This window comes from Bos indicus, chromosome 8 (genome assembly GCF_029378745.1).
Source record: "Bos indicus isolate NIAB-ARS_2022 breed Sahiwal x Tharparkar chromosome 8, NIAB-ARS_B.indTharparkar_mat_pri_1.0, whole genome shotgun sequence".
Taxonomy (NCBI): Eukaryota; Metazoa; Chordata; class Mammalia; order Artiodactyla; family Bovidae; genus Bos; species Bos indicus.
Genome location: NC_091767.1, coordinates 111030248 through 111050132, shown reverse-complemented (window position 1 = coordinate 111050132; position 19885 = coordinate 111030248). Strand labels below are relative to the sequence as shown.

General features: G+C 55.7%; 1 protein-coding gene across 3 annotated transcripts in view; it reads right to left on the bottom strand.

Moving 5' to 3' along the window:
- EIPR1 (EARP complex and GARP complex interacting protein 1) overlaps positions 1-19885 on the bottom strand; it is an 80702-nt gene that overhangs the window by 55639 nt on the left and 5178 nt on the right. For 2 of the 3 annotated variants that reach the window (XM_070795418.1, XM_019966864.2), the window contains exons 2-3: positions 17380-17463; positions 9671-9803 (exon numbers count right to left, since the gene is read on the bottom strand). In XM_070795418.1, coding sequence (XP_070651519.1) covers positions 9671-9803; positions 17380-17463 — 217 coding nt within the window. Of the gene's footprint in view, positions 1-9670; positions 9804-17379; positions 17464-19885 lie in introns of those variants that run through there. The other variant, XM_070795419.1, reaches the window with a different exon arrangement.

The window sequence follows — 19885 nt, the reverse complement described above, 5'->3', positions numbered from 1 at the left end:
GGCTCCCCTGCGCCGCCGCCCGCCCAGGCCCAGGACAGACGCCTTCAGGGGGCCCACACCCCCTTCTCATCTAACGACACCCACGCTGTCTTTAACAGAACAGCAGTAGTAGAGGCAGCCCAGGAGAGGATCAGGGAAGACAGAAAGCGTCAGCATAGACACACCTCCGGAGAAGTCTGCTCCCCTGACCTGGACGGCACCGGGAGGTCAGGGAAGCTCTAGAACATTCCGTCTTTAGCAGAGCCCTCATCTCCCACCCCCACCTTTCCCAACACACACAGCCCGGTGCTCGGTGGTGGAGGGAACAGGCTGGCTCAGAACAGACAGACTGTGACAGGCAGGCAACTGGAAGAATGCTTGAGGAGGAGGGATTGGCATGAAAATCAGCCAGAGAACTGGCAGAGTGCAGCGACCAGGGGAGCAGAAGGGCAGCGTGGGGCCAGCTCACAGAGAACGCGGGACAGCTGGGACAGCCCCTTACCAGGTACCCGAAGCCCACAGTTATACTTCCTGCTTCACAGACACAGACAGGTCCAGGAGGGCCCCGAAGTGCTCCAGGTCAGGGGAAGACGGGGGGCCAGGACAGGCTCCCAGATGCTCTGGGCTGGTGGTGAAGCCAAATGAGAGCCTGCGTCTGTGCTTTAAAAAAAAATCTGTTGTAGGAGTCAAATTACAGTGGTCAGGGTGAGACCTGAAGGCCCAAGCTGGGGCCTGGGCAGGAGAGGAGATGGGAGGTGGCGGGAGGAGTCGGGGGCGAGGCCAGGAAGAGTTCAGCACGTGCATCTGACCCTCACCCCTCACCCTGGGGTCTTCATCAGCGGGCCCAAGCCTCCCTCAGGCTTCCTCTCACTCCCACCCCTCCCCAGTCCCAGCAAGACCTTGGGCCACCCCCAAACTGCACGCCTGACCATGGGCCCGGGAGACGCTGGGCCCAGGACCGCACAGCGGCCCTTGGTCTGCTGGGCCGTCGTCCTCAGCTCACTGTAAAGGGAGCAGGTGGACGCGGCAGCAGTATTTCACCACCGCCGCTCTGTCAGCCCTTCACTGCTCTAATTTCCCGAGGACCCTGTGCCGGCGTGATCTACAGTCTTCCTGACATTTCACCTTCCGCTGCTGAAAAATTCATCTGGTCCTGATGTGGGCTGCTCTCCCCCGCGCGCGGGGGCGCGAGATTGATTCCACTGCTGGTAATACCAGCTGCCACTCAGCCAGCCTTCCCGGGTTTCAGGAGGCGCGGAGCCCGGCGCTTCTAAAAGCCCCAACTCATCGCCCCTGTGTGCACGCTTTTACCTGTGTTCTCCATCTTGAGTTCACCTTTTTTTTTTTAATGCAGCGCCTGTTAGTCTTCCTGAAATTTCACCAGCACACAGAGATTTTTCTCATGTTCAGGTACTTGCACCTTTCTTTAAAGACCATCTTCACAGGGTTTTAAGTCTGGCGAGTCGCAGGACCAGAGTGACACGAATACACTGACTGAAGCAGGCGCAGGGTCTCCCACGGTCCTCAGGGTCAGGACCCCCTCCTCCGCCCCCTCTCGTCCCTCTGAGATCTCGTAAAATTGCAGATCTGACCCCGAAACCGCCTGGCTGGGGGCGGGGGGGCTGGGGTGCATCACTCCGGCCTGCCCTTCCAGTGGCTGCTCCTAACCCCCAGCCTCCTCCCGGGAAGTCCTGCTCTTGCCAGGGGCCCAGACCACATGGCAGTCACCGCCCCGGCCCAGCTGTCTACAGATGCATGCACAGCACCTGCCCCCACCACCTCCTCAAGCACAGCGTTTCTCCCGGAAGCCACTAGCTCACTGCCCGGCCCCTCCCAGGCAGGCCAAGGGGCGGGTCCAAGCCACGTCCACCCCAGCCACGCCCCCACCGGGCTCTCAAGGTCACCCCCTTACTAGCCACGCCCCCTTCCCTTCTAGCCACGCCTCCCCACGGCAGGGCTCAAGGCCACGCCATGCTTGGCCATGCCCCCTCCCACATCCCAAACAGTGTCATCAAAATAGAAGGCAGGCCTTCAAGGTCTCAGCTCTAGTCAAAACACAACAGCAAAGTGTGTGCAGGGAGGCCTGAGGCACACCCGATGGGTGGGCTCACTTCTGGAACCCAGGAACACGCCAAGTGATGGAGGCTGGTTACTACATTTGGGTCTGAGAACCTAACCAGGATAGAAGCCCTCCCCAAACCTCTTTCCAAACCTCTCACATAAACAAACGAGTCACAAATCCACCACTCTCAAGGACTGAACCATTTCCCCCAGACCCACAACTCACGTGCTGAAGTCCTCACCACAGCACCTCAGAATGTGACTGTACAGGCGGACAAGGCCTTTGAAGAAGCGACTCAGATGAGGTCATTAGGATGGAGCCCAGATTTGCAAGGACTGCATCCACATGAGAAAAGGGCTTTGGGACACAGCCAGGCCCGGAGGGACGGCCACACGAGCAGAAGCCGAGGGGAGGGCCCTCGGAGGACCCCTGGACCTCAGGCTGCAATTGTTTATGCACGTCTGTGGGTTCTGTCGTGCAGACCGGAGCAGATGGAGACTGTGGCAGGGCAGAGCACCGTGGAAGGAGCCACCTTGAGAAGGTCCAGCCTCACAAAGCCAGGGCAGCTGGCGGCCCCGCCTGCATCTCCGTGGAGAGGGCGGCAGGGCGAGGGGAGCGGGGCAGGGAAGAATAAGGCCAGCGACACGGCTGGGTTGAGGGAGGAACTGGGCACAGGGTTTTTTACAGTCTTACTGGAAAAATTAATTCAAATTGGGCTTTGTCTAAGCACCCCCTCGTGGCCTGAAACCTGGAGAAAGGACCATGAACAAGGTGCACTGATGAACGACGGGAGTGGGAAGCCGTGAGAGGTGTCCAGCGGCCAGCCCGGGGGCCACATCCCAGTTAACATCTTCATTAGCAATCTGGAAGGAGCGGTGAACAGCACATTAATTAAATTTCCAGATGATGCTAAATTTGGAGGTGCTATAGGAAGTCAGTGAGGACAGAGAAACGAGGCAGATGGGATCCAAAGAGGTTAGTCAGGAGTGTAAGAAGCAATCCAGGATTCCGTCTCCAAGGAAAGAAGCGATTTAAAAACCTCCCCATGTTCTGGAACTCCATCTAACTCCCATCAGATGGCTGCACAAGCACAATGCAGGCGGCCCTTGCTGTCTGAACTCACTGTCCAGGCCTCCATACCCAAAACCGGAAACCAGAAGCAGTGAGCCTAGCTCAGATGAACCCGGCAGTCAGAACCCTCCTCACCTGCGTGAGGCCAAAAGTCAGAGGCCAGATGGCTGATGGGAAGCTGCTGTATAACACAGGATGCTCTGTGACCCCCAGAGGGCTGGGATGGGTGGGGACGTTCAAGAGGGAGGGGACGATGTGTACTTACGGCTGACTCATGATGCTGTACGGCAGAAGTCAATACAATATTGTAAAGCAGTTATCCTCCAGTTAAAAATAAGAGGCCAACAGAGGCTCTGGTAACATGGTAAAGCTCACACAACTCTGTGCCGAGAGGAATAACCCCAGTGGGTGTGGGATATTTGGAACAAGCAACAAAATACTGGGTCTGTAAAAATATGATCAATTTCTAAAGAGAGAACAAGGCCCTGTGTTAAGATCATTGATCTCATCGGCCTCTAAACGCCAAGATTTGAGCATTATCACAAACATCACTCAAAAGTAGGGACCGTTATGTCTCTGTTCTTGGTGACAAAAACCAATAAGAAGAAAATATCTTTATAACAAAAAGTGTTTACAAAATCCTTGCCCCAGAAACAATGTCCTCGAAGCCTGAAAGGATGTGGGTCAGGGGCTCTGGAATCACCGACGAATCACCGTAGCAAGGTCCTGCTGGAAGTGCGGTAATTCAGGGTTAAACGAAGCACCAGGCACCCTATGCTCCCAGCAGGGTCATCACCACACCAAGACGTGGAAGCCACCCAAGTGCCCATTGCCAGGTGAGTGGACACAGGAGGCGTGGTGTGGACACAGAGCGGACCATTACTCAGTGCAAAAAGGAGGCAACCTTCATTAGCAACAACACAGGTGAGCCTGCAGGGCACCACGCTAAGAGGCACCATATGAAGACGAACCCTGTATGAACTCACATCTATGTGAGACCTAGAAGAAAAAAAACAAAAGAGCTCACAGCTACAGAGAATAGAGCGGTGGTCGCCAGAGGTGGTTTGGGGGGCGTGGAGCATTGGGGGAAAGGGGTCAGAAAGTCCAAACTTTCAGTCATGAGATAAACGGGTCCTGGGATGTGATACACAGCACAGCACCTCCAGGTGACAGCGCCTGCTGTGCGCTCAGCCGTGTCTGTTCTTGGTGATCAAAGTGTCTGACTCCTCTGCAACCCCATGGACTACAGCCCGCCAGGCTCCTCTGTCCATGGGATTCTCCAGGAAAGAATACTGGAGTGGGTAGCTGTTCCCAAGACCCAGGGGATCTTCCCAACCCAGGAATCAAGCCCGTGTCTCTTGCATCTCCTACACTGGTAGGCAGACTCTGCCACTGCGGCACCTGGAAAGCCCACAGTTGACAATACCGTACCGTATATTTGACGAACGCGCCTGATCTCGTCTGAGCTGCGTATCTGAAGGCCGCTGAGAGCTTCACTGTGTGTGACTCAAATCGTTATGGTGTACACCGGAAACTAACACAAGGTCACATGCCAATTATATCTCAGTAAACTGGAAGGACCTCTAGTAAGTGAACTGCCCGCGCCTGGCACCTTAGCATTCAGAGGTCATGTCACCACATTTCCTCACGTGCAGAACGGGATGGTGTGTTGGTAAGAGCCAGCAGCAGTGTGTGACCTGCCCGGCACCCACCATGAGCCTTGGGGTGGGGCTTCGGCCCCATGGGGCTTCCGGGCGAGCACCATGCCCCATGTGCCCGGCGCTGGCCTCCAGCCAGGCCCTCTAATGGGCCACCCCTCAGCCCTGCACCCCTCAGTCCAGGCCGTGCAGAAGCTCTGCTTCCTCTGCGCAGGCAGGCAAGTGGCGGGTGAGCCAGAGATGAGCAGGGGTGTGTTCTCTTTGCCAGGGCCACCTTATACTCCTCAATGATGGATAAGCCATTCAGGGGAACAGGCAACAAAGAAACAGTTTTTTTGGCAAGTAAGAGTTAACCGTATCTACAACCTGAAAGAAACAGCATTGGAACAAAACAGTAACTTGATCCCAAAATAATATTCCACGTGGCTGGTTTCCCATTTCTCACCAGACATGGTGACCCCAGTGAAGGACGTCCATATGAACCCCAGACGGAAGAGGAGCTGACGAAACATACACCTGGTGATCACGCGGCACACGCACCCCCCTTGCTCGGCACCCACGGAACCGCAGGCCCTCACCCAGGATCCTGCCCCCGGCAACGTCATCTTTGGGTGACGCTGGTCAGCGCACAGCCCTCCCAGTGAGAAGCCTGTTGGATCTGTTAGCCACAGAGCAAGAGAGCCTAGAAAACCTGTACATGTTAAAACGGGGTGCAGACCATTTCCATTTCCTGCCCCGCTGTACTCAGTCTGGGGTGGAGAGGACACCTGGGGCTGGCCCTGTGGGGACCCCCACATCTGCAGGGCTGGGGTCAGCACAGAGCTCCCAGGGGCTCTCCAGAGACTGCTCTCCCCAGAGAACTTTCTGACTTCTTTTCAACATGCTCATCCTCGGCACCTGGATCTGGGGAAAAGACTCACCTCTCGCCTCCTAGCTGAGCACCTACCGCCTGAAGGAAAGGAGTTGCCTCTTTCCACATCCCACGCTAAAGTACATGAAAAACTCAGAAGAATGGTGAGTTTAAACATGGGAGTAGCGTGCGTGTCTGGAGCCGGAGACTCGTGATGCGCCAGTGTGGGGCCCCCAGATGGATCAGCCGGCTCTAAACAGGCCCCCTCCTCCCCAGGTGGGACTCTGACCGAAGAGACACTGTCAGCTGTCAAGGGCACCGCCCAGAACAGGATCCAGGGCCAAATCCCAACTGTGTCCCCACCAGACACGCAACCTGGACAGTCACTCAGCCTTCCTATGCCTCGGTTTTATCAGTAAAATGGGAGCATGACGAGCGGCCGCTCCTTGAAGTGTTGAAACAGCGTCTGATGTCCAGGGCCACCAACCTTCATGCCAGCTGCTGCCACTCCCGTGGCTGCTGACAAAGCAGGGATGGTTCTGCTGTAATGACTGTCATGAGCTTACATGCAAGTTATCACTCACCAAACCAGGTCTATAAACCAAACGTGGCAAAACCCATTAAAACCAAGAACATTACAGTCTCCCAAGGCAGCAGAAACAGAAGCCAAAATAAATAAATGGTACCTAATCAAATGTATAAGCTTTGGCACAACAAAGAAGACCATGAACGAAACAGAAACACAACCTAACCATGGGAGGGAGACACAAATGATGCGACTGACGAGCGCCTGGTTTCCAAAATAAACAAACAGCTCATACGACTCAACATCAAGAAAATAACCCAATCAAGAAATGGGCAGAGGGTCTAAACAGAAATTTCTGCAAAGAAAACACGTGCTGTGTGCTGTGCTCAGTCACTCAGTTGTGTCCAACTCTTTTCAACGCCATGGACTATAGGCCACCAGGTTGCTCTGTCCCTGGGATTCTCCAGGCAAGAATACTGGAGTGGGTTGCCATTTCCTTCTCCAATGCATGAAAGTGAAAAGTGAAAGTGAAGTCGCTCAGTCGTGTCCGACCCTCAGCGACCCCATGGACTGCAGCCTACCAGGCTCCTCAGTCCATGGGATTTTCCAGGCAAGAGTACTTGAGTGGGGTGCCATCGCCTTCTCCGACAGATGGCCAATAGGCACATGAAAAGATGCTCAACATCACTAATTATTGGAGAAATGCAGATTAAAGTTACGAGGTACCACCTCACACCAGTCAGAATGGCCATCATCAAAAAGTTTACATATTATAAATGCTGGAGAGGGTGTGGAAAAAAGGGAACCCTCCTACACTGTTGGTGGGAATGTAAATTGGTGCAGAAGTATGGAGAACAGTAAGGAGGAAGTTCCCCCAAAAAACTAAAACTAGAATTATCATATGATCCGGCAATCCCACTCCTGAGCAGATATCTGGGGGGAAAAAAAACCTCTTAATTCGAAAAGATATATGCACTTCAATGTTCATCACAGCACTATTTACAATAGCTAAGACATGAAAGCAATCCAGATGTCCGTCGACAGATAAATGGATAAAGAAGATGTGGTATGTATACATAAGGGAATGCTGCTGCTACTGCTGCTGCTAAGTCGCTTCAGTCGTGTCCGACTCTGTGCGACCCCAGAGACGGCGGCCCACCAGGCTCCCCCGTCCCTGGGATTCTCCAGGCAAGAACACTGGAGTGGGTTGCCATTTCCTTCTCCAAGGCATGAAAGTGAAAAGCAAAAGTGAAGTCACTCAGTCGTGTCTGACTCTTCACAACCCCATGGACTGCAGCCCACCAGGCTCCTCCGTCCATGGGATTTTCCAGGCAAGAGTACTGGAGTGGGTTGAAGGGAATACTACTCAGCCGTAAAAAAGAATGAAATAATGGCATTTGCAGCAACACAGATGGGCCTGGAGATGATCATACTGAGTGAAGGAAGTCAGAGACAAATATCATATGACATCACTTATACGTGGAATCTGAAATAGATACAAATGAACTTATTTACAAAACAGAGATAGACTCACAGACACAGAAAAAAACACATATAGCTATCAAAGGGGAAAAGGTGGGAAGGGATAAATCAGCAATTTGGAATTAGCAGACACATACTACTATGTGTAAAATACACAAGGTCCTACTGTGCAGCACAGGGAACTATATATTCAGTATCTGTTGTAATAAACCTAATGGAAAAGAATAAGAAAAAGAATACACACATACATATGTATAACTGAATCACTTTGCTGCACACCAGAAACTAACACGCTGAAAAGCAACTATAATTCAATAAACAATTTTAAAAGTAACAAGTCCATAAAGCTGGCACAGCCTCTGCTCCTGCTGGGGACCTAGAAATTGGCAGGTGAGCTAAGTTATACCGCAGTTCCTGTCGGTGCTTACAAGGAGGAGGAGGAACTCCAGCCCCTGAAGCCCACACACACCCTCTCGGAGTGATAGAAGGCCACACTTCCTGCCCATGGTCGCACCCATTCCACACAGCAGGTCACTGGGGAGAAGCGAAAGGTTTCAGGCCTAAGAAGTGGCTCGCTGCACCAGCCAGGGCACTGGGACCCCCTGGGTCACCTTCACCCCTCAGAGGAGCCGGCTCGGGCCTGGGGCGCTGCTGCGGCCCGGATCACCCCCACAGGTCCAGTGTGGACAGGGAGGATGCTCGACTGCAGGCCGAGGGAAGAGGAGGCCGTCTCTGGAGGGACACCCGTCAACCCGTCGGCAGGAGACAGTGGCCGGACCTGGAGGCCGCCTGCAGGGAGGGGGGCCGGGGAGGGAAGGACGGGTCATCGCCAAGCACTTCCGGCGACACAAGAAGCCCCCGTTCCCTAAACAGAGCCCCCGCCTAGGCCGCGCCAGGCCGCCCGAGCCAGGCAGAGAGCCGTCCTACAGACCGGCCTGCGTCTGCCTGCCAGACATGGAGACCTGTCTGAAGGACCCCGTGAGTCCGGGGGTCAGCAGATGCAAGCGCTTTGCTTCCCCTTCGGAAGCACGACGCTCACTGGACACGACACATGACACTTTGATTACTGAGGAGCGAACGTGGTTGATGCTGTGACTCCCAGCACCCCGTGCCTGGCCCTGGCAGTTCTGTGCCCTGAATCCAGGAGCCCCAAGTAAGCTCCACACGGAAGACGGTCCCAAGAGATTACTACTAACACGGCTCCCCCTCCAGCACCCGGGCACTGAGAAATAGTTCCCCAACTCACAGGTGACAGCTAACGTTAGAATCAGCTCCCTATCGATAGCGTGGGGGGCACACGTTGCCTCTGTCTCCAGTCCTCCCGTGACACCAACGGGCGCTGGATGGGTGGGAGGGCGGCTTGCTCGGAGAAAGTGTCTGAACGTCTAGGTTACTTCAACCTACAGCAAATTCGCTATCATTTTCCAAGACAGAACAGAACTCTGCAAGATGCTGTCTGCCTGCAGGTTGCAGTGACGTAGGCTGTACACACAGTAAAGGGTCCCAGAGACTGGAGGGTGATCGGCCGGCCGGGCGGAAGCCCGTGGAGGCGCGGCAGCACGTCGGACGCAGCCTGCAGCCCGCATGCGCAATGAGATCCGTGGCTCCCAGACCCTGACCCGTCATCCTCTGGCTGTTTCACGCGCACAGAGATGGTGAGACGCAAGCCCACCGCCCTCTGAGGGTGCGGGAGAGTGAGGATGAGTGTGGCTGCGCCGCCCCAGTGGAGACCCTCAGGTTCGTCCCTCCCCTGCCTCGGGGTCAACGCTCAGGGCACAGCTGTGGTTCCAGCTTCCTTTCTTGGGCTCTGGACTGTAATAACCGCTTATTACAGTCTCCATCTACCCAGTGTCACAGCTTCTCTGTGAAGCAGCACTTCCCACAGCTTAGGGACCACGCACCCACCCCTCCACAGACGATCAGACCCCCAGGACACACACTCTCACTGTAGCAGGCGGTCCGCAGGCACCCAGACCCCCGGGGACACTCACTCTCACTGAAGCAGGTGGTCCGCGGGCACCCAGACCCCCGGAGATACTCACTCTTGTTGTAGCAGGTGGCCAGCACGCCTTTGTCTGAGGGGCTGGCACTAATGTGCCAGATCTCCCCCGCCTGATGCAGGAGCACATTTTTATTGATAATGTTGTTCTCGTCGTCAAAGTCTATGACGTGGATCTACAGACACAAGGAAAGAGCCGGTCAGAAGCTCACACACTTCCCACTCGCCTTCACAGACCACAGAGACCAACAGGAGAACCAAACGCACCTTGGACACCTTTACCAGTTCCGTACTGCGCTAACAGCGTTCATCCTACAACGCGCCTCTGACTCTATGCCTCTCAGAAGACAAGTGTGAAATCCCTGCCACGTATTAAGCCTGCGAACCCAGAACCCCGCCCCCGCCACGCCCAGTCCTCCAGAGGGGAGACAGGGAAGGCTCCGACCCCCGCCCCGCACGTGGCGCAGGCAGGCCACGGCCGGTGTCACGGCCAGAGCCTCCAGGAGGGGGCCGCCTGCCACGACCGTCCCAGGCCTGTGGCTCGGCTAACCGGAGCAGGGCGCTGCTGCCTGCCGAGAACCAGGCTTAGCCCCGACCGGGCCCCTCCGCAGTGGACACAGCTCATGTTGGAAGCAACCGAGGACGGAAGGGGTGAGACAGTGCTGCACGTCAGGTCAGCACCGCTTAAAACGCTTCCTAAAAACAAGGCCGACAGCTGTCGACACCTCTGGTCACGCAGCGGTGACGACAGCATCGTGTTTCAGCCACTGAATGAAAAGTTGAACGTGCTAGTACCGCGCTCTTCCGGATAATTTCTGAAGGATGAAAATGATGCTCACAGTCACTCTCTCCCCAATAGTCAAGTCACTGGGGAAAATACAACTTACAGTTTTTTTAATCAATTTATACTGATAATCATGGATCTGCACAAAGACCTAATCCAATCAGGAATGTTCACCGTGGCACTGACTGTCATAATGAAACCCACAAGCCACCTATGTGCCTAGCAACGGGGAACTGTTCAGGCGAACCGACTGTAATACAACACTGTGAAGCCAGCTACTCTTCTCTGAACACCATTCAGTGCCGGGAAAAGGGTCCATAACATACACAAGAGGGAGAGGGAGAGGGAGAGGGAAAGTCTCTCAGTTGTGTCCGACTCTCGGCGACCCCACAGACTATACAGTCCATGGGATTCTCCAGGCAAGAATACCGGAGAGAAGCCTTTCCCTTCTCCAGGGGATCTCCCCAACCCAGGGATTGAACACAGGTCTCCTGCACTGCAGGTGGATTCTTTACCAGCTGAGCCACCAGGGAAGCCCAAGAATACTGGAAAGGGCAGCCTATTCCTTCTCCAGGGGACAAAAGGAAAAAAGAAGCAGTAGAAGAGCCTCACAAATGCTCCACACGCTTTTTGCTAAAAAGTAAGCACGACCCAGTTAGAGAATCAGAAAGTGACTGGTTACCTTTGGGTGATGAAATTATAGAGGCTTTTCCTTACTTCTTTGTGGTTTGGCTTTATTTTTAATTTTTTTCAAGCACTGTTTTGCAGTCAGAACAAACACTAAAATGCTGTTTTAAAAAACGTTTCCATGGTACCCGAAGCACCTCCCCCTGCTGGCCCAGGGCCTCTGGCTGTGTCCTTGGCTGCCTCCCTCGTATCACGTTCTCACATGCAATCGCTCCCCTGTCCCTCGAGGGCCGGCCTGGGCAGAACTCAAAGCCCACCACTGCCCCCTACAGCCTGTGCGACCCGAGCCGCGGTGTCCCCGAGAGTGCGATGACCGTGCGGGGACGAAGGTCCCGGGATTGCTGGGACTATGCAGCCCGGCAGAGGCCACCCTTCTCCAGGGACAGTGAGGAGATTAAACACCAGCAACACTGTTTTTAATCTTTGAAACTCTTTTCAGTCAGTTTCTCCAGCACTCGTAGCCCAGTGTAGTTTTCACAGTGGGTTTGGGAACACTCTGGGCGGACAGCTTCTATATAAAGTTTATAACAGTCGCATGGGAACACAGACTAAACGGCAACACACAAAACCAGGAACAATTTCTTTAAGAGTGAGCAAGAAGCTTCTTTCTAAGTATCTGACACGTTTCCTCCTTATCAGAAAATCCGTGAGCGCTGAGAAAAGGATGCACTGAGCTGATGTCCTGACGGCCGGGAGCACCGTCAGGACCGCCGCGTTGGGGAGCACGGGAGCGCCGGTTTCCGGGTCCTCCTTTGGGGCCGTGCACCCGGGGGCGCGCACACCCTCCTGGCTGGGGAGCCGTCCTTCCAGCCTGACCTCTTCCCACACTTCCAGCTGCCACAGAGTCCCCGCGCCCACCTGGGGCAGGCTCCTCTTTCTTGAGAGGAGAAGCAGGCAGGGCGTCCACCCTCCGCGGGTCTCCTAGGCGCTCAGCAGGGAAACGTCAGCCTCCGCCCTCCACGGCGGCGGTGCGGAGGAGTCCACGACCCCCGGCCCACCTCTCCTAATCTGACACTCTAGTAATGTGCCCTTTAAGCTTCAGAGTCTAGGCTCTTTCCACACGTCCTCGCCCACAGCAGGCTCACGGACTGGGCCACGGGACACATCCTCCGGAGACGCAGTCCTCAGGTACGCTCGGGCAAGGCAGGGGATGTCATCACCGCAGACAAGCAGGGGTCAAAGGAATGGCGACTGATACGCCGCAGGCACCTGAGCTATTTGTACCACGCTGGTTCCTTTAATCCTAAAAAGAGCTCGATGGTGACAGGATGATCTATCATTACTAGCCATGGTTACAGGAGAAGAAACCGGGGCTGACAAAGTGGGAGCAGTGAGGCTCGTTCCAGAGCATGCGCTATGGACCCCCCATGGTCGGGGCGCAGGGGGTGCCCACCTGCCACAACGCTGGGCTCTGCACCACAGCAGGTCAGCAGAGGACCAGGCAGCTCCACATCCCAGGAGAGAGGCTGTGACCCAACTGCCTATGCCCAGGGCACCACCACTTACGCCGCTCACGTCAAGTGAGCACACATTGACACGTGCAGCTGCGGGCCAGTTACAAAAACAAGCTACATCATGGAGAAAACACTATGGTTAGGGTGAGAGCAAAAGATGACCGGAATGAGGAAGACAGAGCAATTCCTGTTGGCTCCGAGGGGGGAATGCGTGTGCTAGGCTGGGGTACAAGTGTTACTTGCGGTCTTCACGCCCCTGCTGAGCTTTTAAAATGCTGTTAATAGCTCAGAATGGAGCTCAAGGGCTTCCCTGGTGGCTCAGCTGGTGAAGAATCCACCTGCAATGTGGGAGTCCTGGGTTCAATCCTTGGGTTGGGAAGATCTGCTGGAGAAGGGAACAGCTACGCACTCCAGTATTCTGGCCTGGAGAATTCCATGGACTGTATAGTCCACGGGGTTGCAAAGAGTCGGACATGACTGAGCGACTTTTACTTTCAATGAAGCTCAAACTCATATTTTGAGTTACCATTATTAAAATTTTAACGTTGGACTTGGCAGTGCAGGGCTAAGGGCGTAGATAACACTCTGTAAGAGTTTAGGAGCCACGGCTATCAAACTTACTAGGAAGCCTGTGAAGGTGCTCTTAATCAAGGCCGCTCGTGTTCTCACAGAATCAGGGCTCAGAGAAAGCGGCCCCTGTCCTCAGAGCGAGCACATGACCCCAGGCCGACGCACCCTGTCCGTTTCATCTCTCACTGAACTCATAAACTCAAAACTTCAGAGGGAAAGAAAAAAAAAATGTGGCAAAACTGGAAACTAAAAAGCGAAAGTTCTCCCCTAGGAAAAGTAAAGCATCAGCATCTCCCCATGGGAAGTCCTCCTGGCACCGACCACAGCCCTCCGAGAGGCTGCTGGGCGAGAAGCTTCAGCTCAGCCGCCCCCAGCAGATGCCACAGCCTCCCCACCAGCGCACCCTACCTCTCGTCCAGATCCAAAGCCAGCCGTGCAGCCTGCAGCTCGGGAAGGCGACACCTCAGCTATGCAGGCTCGTGCTGCGGTGATTCCAGGCACTGCGCCCACGGCTCCTCGTGGCTCCCAGCTGAAGGTCTGGGGCCACCCCGCCCCAGCAGGGCCACCGGGGGCCCTTCTGCAGCAGCGCCTGCTCACTTCTTATCTCTGTCACTTTCTGGGGATTCTCATAACATCTCAACCCTTCCACCAGCCAGGAGATTACCCTTACGAGGCTCCATCCTCACGGCCCCAGTGCCTTCCAGAGGGCCCCCTCTGCCGCTGTCACGTCAGGGGTGGCTCCCATGTGCGTGTTTGGGGGGGACACAGCATTCAGCCCACAGTGAGGGCACATGTGGTCAGGGGACAGGGAAAAGCCGGGGCGCAAGCAGGTCAGCAGGACAATCGGCCGGCTCACTCCTCGTGACCACACGTACACCTATAAGCTAGAAACACACGCAGCAGAACTGCTTCAAGAAGGACACGCAGGACGTGATCAATATGGCGAGACCAGAGCCCTCAGACCACAAATCGGGGAGCGATTCCTGGGAGTGAGATGGGAGGACAGGGTGGGGTGGGTTCGAGGCGCAGACCTGAAAGGGCTTCATGGAGACCCCACGGTGGTCAGCCTGGCGCTCCTCAATGGGACGAGCACTGTGCAGGCGGCCTCTGCAGGGAAAGCCCAGTGCAGAAGCAAATGAACCCCACGCTGCAAAAGCCCAGCTCCCAACCAAAGGAACACCTCCCCCCGGGAGAAGGGGAGCCCACGACAGAGGAGGCTCCAGGATGGCCTGACCAGCTCTGACCACAGGCAGGGCCCCAGGCAACAGAAAAGGGACAGAAAATAAAGCAGCTCATCAGACACAGAGAGGCCAGCAACTGTGACAGCTCCTGAAATTTTCAGGAAAAAGAGCTGAGCTGAATTAAGAGCATGAAGTCCAGCGCCGGGCACTTCCCCGGGAATCGCCAGCTGCAGGGAGGCGCTGACGGCCTGAGGCGAACCGCGGGGCCAGAGACCCTCCAGCAGCCCCCCTTCCCAGCAAGAACCCAGCCTGGGCAGGGGCGGGGGGCTTCCAGGTGGGCTGGGGGGTCACACGACGTCACTGTCACTGCCAGAGCTACAGGGCAGGGGGGCTTGGCCCTGGGGCTGCCCAGACAGCAAACCTCAGCAGCCGGAGCGTCACAGTCACGGCACGCACAGGGGGCGGGGGACAGGGGGTGCTCAGTGGCCACCTCGCCACAGTCCAGCTGGGCCCCTGGGAGGAACCACGCGGCTGCTCAGGGCCAAGTCTTCTGTTTGAAGATGGGGCCAGGGCATCTGCCCACCCCACACACCCCCAGGGACCTGTCCAGCCCCCGTTTCCCCAGCGTCCCCGACCAGGACCGGGTGTCACCGCCTTTCTCTCTCATCAGCTTGAGGCTGCAGGCAGCTGCGAGCGCTCCCAGGAGGGGGATGCACACAGCACTCACACGGGGACACTCGCGACTCGCTGGGTGGGGAGGACACAGAGCGGGGCCCCCGGACATCCTCGCTGCAGGAAGCAGAGCAGAACGGGGCAGGGGACAGGGAGGCCCCCAGACGCCCTCGCCACGGGAGGCAGGGCAGGGCAGGGCAGGGGAGAGGGAGGCCCCCGGACGTCCTCGCCACGGGAAGCAGGGCAGGACGGGGCAGGGGACAGGGACACTGGGGGACGCCCTCACTGCGGGAAGCAGGGCAGGATGGGGCAGGGGACAGGGACACTGGGGGACGCCCTCGCTGCGGGAAGCAGGGCAGGACGGGGCAGGGGACAGGGACACTGGGGGATGCCCTTGCTGCGGGAAGCAGGGCAGGATGGGGCAGGGGACAGGGAGGCCCCCAGATGCCCTCGCCGCGGGAAGCAGGGCAGGACGGGGCAGGGGACAGGGACACTCGGGGACGCCCTGGCTGCGGGAAGCAGGGCAGGACGGGGCAGGGGACAGGGACACTGGGGGACGCCCTCGCTGCGGGAAGCAGGGCAGAACGGGGCAGGGGACAGGGACACTCGGGGAGGAGGGCTCATCGTCTAAAACACACGTGATTCAACCCCTGGCTGGCGAACTCACATGCGGCCAGAAAAAAACAAATAAAAACTGATGTTCTACCGAAAAGGTCAATGGTACAGGCCCGGAACTGAGTGGAACTAAAACGCAAGTAGCTGGGGAGAAGACAGTCGGTCGTGCACTGGCTCTGTGCCCGAGCCCCAGCGCCCCCACCACACGCTGCGCTGGTCCTTCCAGACGAGGCACGTTGCGTCCCCGCTGGCACTGGGCGCCTTCCTCCCCCATCCCCCAGCAGCACCCCAAGATGCACGGGGCCACTCTCCTCTTGCCTCTGGGACAGCCACGGCTAACTCTTTTTATAAGTATATCAGTCCCATCTGACATCTTCCAGGAGAAAAGCAACACAAACACAAACACACACTCAGAGAACCAGAAATTGTGAGGAAACAACTTACATCACACTCACATTCCGAAGATAACCATGGCTCAGGGTGTGGGCCCTTTCGACCTATTTCTAGTCTTTATTCTATGCAGAGATGCAATTTTGTACTTTATATACGTTTTTTATATAAAGGTATAGTTGACAGAACATTATTTTAGCTTCAGGCATAAAATGGATTGATTTGATACTTGTATACATTGCAATTTTTTTTTTTAACACACTACTGATCACACACTACATACGACCTTAACATCTAAGAATCACTTAATTTTTCAGCTGTGATGGTTCTGAGGAGACTCAGCTTCCGTAAGCCTGTTTTCATGCATGCGGTGAGTGAACACCATTCTGAAAGGAAGGCGATTCAGCCAGGGTAACCACGTGGCTCTGCCATCACAACTGGAATGTCCTACTTTGCAACCTAGCCTTTGCACAGTGTGACTGCCTCACGTTTTCTCCCCATCCTCTGTACTGTCCCAATAATGCTCCTTGCGTGTAAAGCTCTTTTGATGTTTTCAGTGTACGGAATACAGGTTAAATACTGTGAACATTTACGCGTGAAGCTCTAGACAGGTATCACCAAGTGACCTCCCAGTGACCGTGCCAACACGAAGTCGTGCGTCTGCACGGGAGCGGGTTCACCACGCCCATCCGCACCAGACAGTCCCACAAGGCGACTGACGCCACCCCCCAGGGCGGGGTTACGGAGGCTGGCTGCGCCGCATGGCACAGCCTCGCATGTGCTCCCCCAGGGTTGAGGCGGGTGAGTCTCCGCAACATCCCCGCCCCTGCGTCCACGGCTTCGTCGCCACTGGAAGACGAGGAAGATGAAGTCCGGCGAGGTTGGTCCATTCGTTCAAGGCCAGACATCTGAGGTCTGGCCGAGGCCAAGCTGAAAACCTGACTTCATGAGAACCCAACATTCTTCCTAACCTAGAGACACAGGCCACACCCTGTGTCTCTCCCTGGATTGACCAGCGGTGACGGCTTAGACTCCATGTTGAGACGGGATTATGGCCTCATCCAGCCTCATCTAGAGAGTGCTGTGAGCCATCAAACCAGTCCTCCACTGGCCGGGGTCAAAGGGGTGACACCGACCACGTACCCTGGTGCCCTCGACCCCTTGCATGGTGACCCCGATGCACCCACAAAACACTACCCAAAGGCTGCAACGATACACAGAGTAAGTTTACCTCCTCCAGTCGTTACATATAGCTGGCTATGTAAATCCCAATGAAAGCTCTGTTTTGTTTGCATGGCATTATTTCTCATGTTCTGCTTGAAAAATCAAGAACAAAATGGCTACAAAACTAAGAACAGGCTTGGTAATTAACATGTATCCATTTCTCAGAAATACTTACCTGATTATCATACTTGAGAGACTGCGTCCCAACCAAAAACCGAATGGCGTCTGTCTCCGCGGTCTGAGGCGTGAGGGCCCGCGCCTGCAGGGGGAAGGAGAGGGCACATGTGGATGGAGGCGGACGGGCAGACCAAGCAGGCAGCCGCCGCCTCCACCGCTGCTGGGGGAGCCCCTGGGGCAGAGGGTCCGCCAGGCAGCTTAGAAACGTGCAGGAGAAGCCCTAGACTCTTGTACGATCTGTGACCCAACTGCACTTCCGAAGGATCTGGAAACAAATGTAATTGGACACAAAAATTAAACAGTAAAGATATAAACCGTTTTTAACAAAATTATTTAAGTCATCGACTGGTTGAACAAACTATTCTTCGATAACAGAGCAGAAGATGGCTCCCACTGAGGGCAAAGCAGGGGGTTTGAGCCAAGTCTTCTGCAGAGCCAACTGGAAAAACTCAATCCAAAACCCCGAGCTTGCTTCAAGGCTTCAGGAAGCTGCCACAGGCGTGAACTGCAAGGTCCGGCAGAGGAGGAAGCTGGGGGCGGGGCTGCCCGCCTGCCCACGTCCTCCGGGGCTAAAGGCTTCGCCCCTCCCTCCTCAGACTTTCGGAAGCCCTGTAAGGGCAGGAAGGGGCGTGAAGAGCAGAAACCCACCGTCTCCAGTGAAACGTGGAGACGTCTACAATCCTAAAGCGCCCGGGGAACACCGCCTCCGAGGTGGGGAAGGTCGGCGCTGAGAGAAGATGCTGAGGAAGATGCTGAGGAAGATGCTGGCGGCCACGCCCCAAGCAAAGAGGGGGCCGTGCCGGGAACCTCTGGAGGGGGCAGCCAGAAAGGGGTCCCCCACACACCAGGGCGCCAACTAGAGCAGGGTGGGGACCTACTAGTATCTCAGGAGGTGGTCAGAGCTCCGTGGGGCAGAGCGGGGGGCTGCCCTGGGGGAAACGAGCGCTGCAAAACCCGGAGCTGCGAGCACTTGGCCTGGGCCAGGCCGGGCTGCCTCCGCCTGCAGAGCCCACAGCGGGAGGGCTCAGCACTGGAGCTCCGCAAGGAGGACGGGAGGGAGACAAGGGAAAAGGCTTCAGGAGGTGCAGACGCCAAGCTGACGGGCCACGGCAGGGCCAGAACCCACGATCAGACACAGGGACACTCACAAAACTGGAGAGCAATCACCTTCTCAAACGAGAGGGAGAAGAACAGACTGGAGAGGCTTGGCAAGGCCACGCAGACAACCGAACCCGAGCCGGCATGGCGGGGCGGGGGGAACTGCGAACCAGACCCCGTGCCGTGCAAGGACAGAAACCCCGAATGAGGAACTCACGCAACCTCTGAAGATGCAGCAGGTCTATGAAATGGACTCTAATACGGCTGGCCCTGAGCTTCAGTTCATCAGGTTAAAAGGCAGCGTCCCTGTGCATTGGTTTGGAAGCAGCAGATCCACTGATGGATTGATGACGATTACTGTTATGTCCTAAAGTATCAGCCCTAAAAACGGGGCGAGGGCGCCTGACCACGGCCGTCTTGGGCAGTTGCTCTTCACTGTGGTGACAGAAACACAAGAACTTAGGCACCGGCTCAAAAGCACGCAGGACAAGGGAGTGGAAACTCTGGGGACAGAAACCTGGCGGGTGAGCACCGCTGGTGGGCAAGGTGTTAACCGGAGAAGCCAAGACACACACAATAAGGTACTGAACCTAAAACTCACACTGTTCCCAAGCAAAAATCCTGAAATGCTGGCTAAACATGGCAGAGAACCCCACTTGAATCAGCAGTCAACAAAACATTCTGCAATTAGAAACATGAGAAACCTGAGTAAAGACTTGGCGAAAGATTGTCTGACTGGAGACAGGAGAGCAGGGGAAAAGCCGAAAATCCTCAGACGCCACGGCGTCCAGTCACCAGGCTACGTCCGGGAGGTAAGAGCAGGCAGGTCAAGATTAGAAGAAACACCTTCGGAAACGCTGAGAGAGGTTATTCTCACCAGATAAGATGGAAAGGGAAAGTTTAGGGTCTGCTGATTTTAACCAGACTTTCAGTAACTGATTTAAATGACTCGAAAGCACTGCTTGTTTAAAATTTTTTAAACACACAAAAAAGAACGAAAACCGTGAACACAAGTCAAAGTGCTGCAGAAAGGCGAATGTGCTCCGCACTTTCCCATTTCAACGGCCGCTGCACACCGCTCATCTGCCTCTCATCGGCACAGCGGTGCCTCATTTTACCCTCCCGACCTCATGACCTTCAGTCAGTGATCAACGTCTCGCTGCATCATCCTGCCGATTACACCAGTTGTCTCTCTGTCCACACTGCTTGCTGAACAGGGCAGGCAGGAGCGATCGGAGACGCTGGGAGAACCTGCGAGGGGCCGTGGGAGTTGCAGGCACTGGGGCCGCAGCTGTAGCAGCAGACACGCTGCGTTCCCTCCTCTCGGGGCTGACCCGGCGCCCACAGAACGCAGCTTCAGGGGCTTTTCAGTGGAGCCTATACACGCTCACAGACAGACGTGGCCG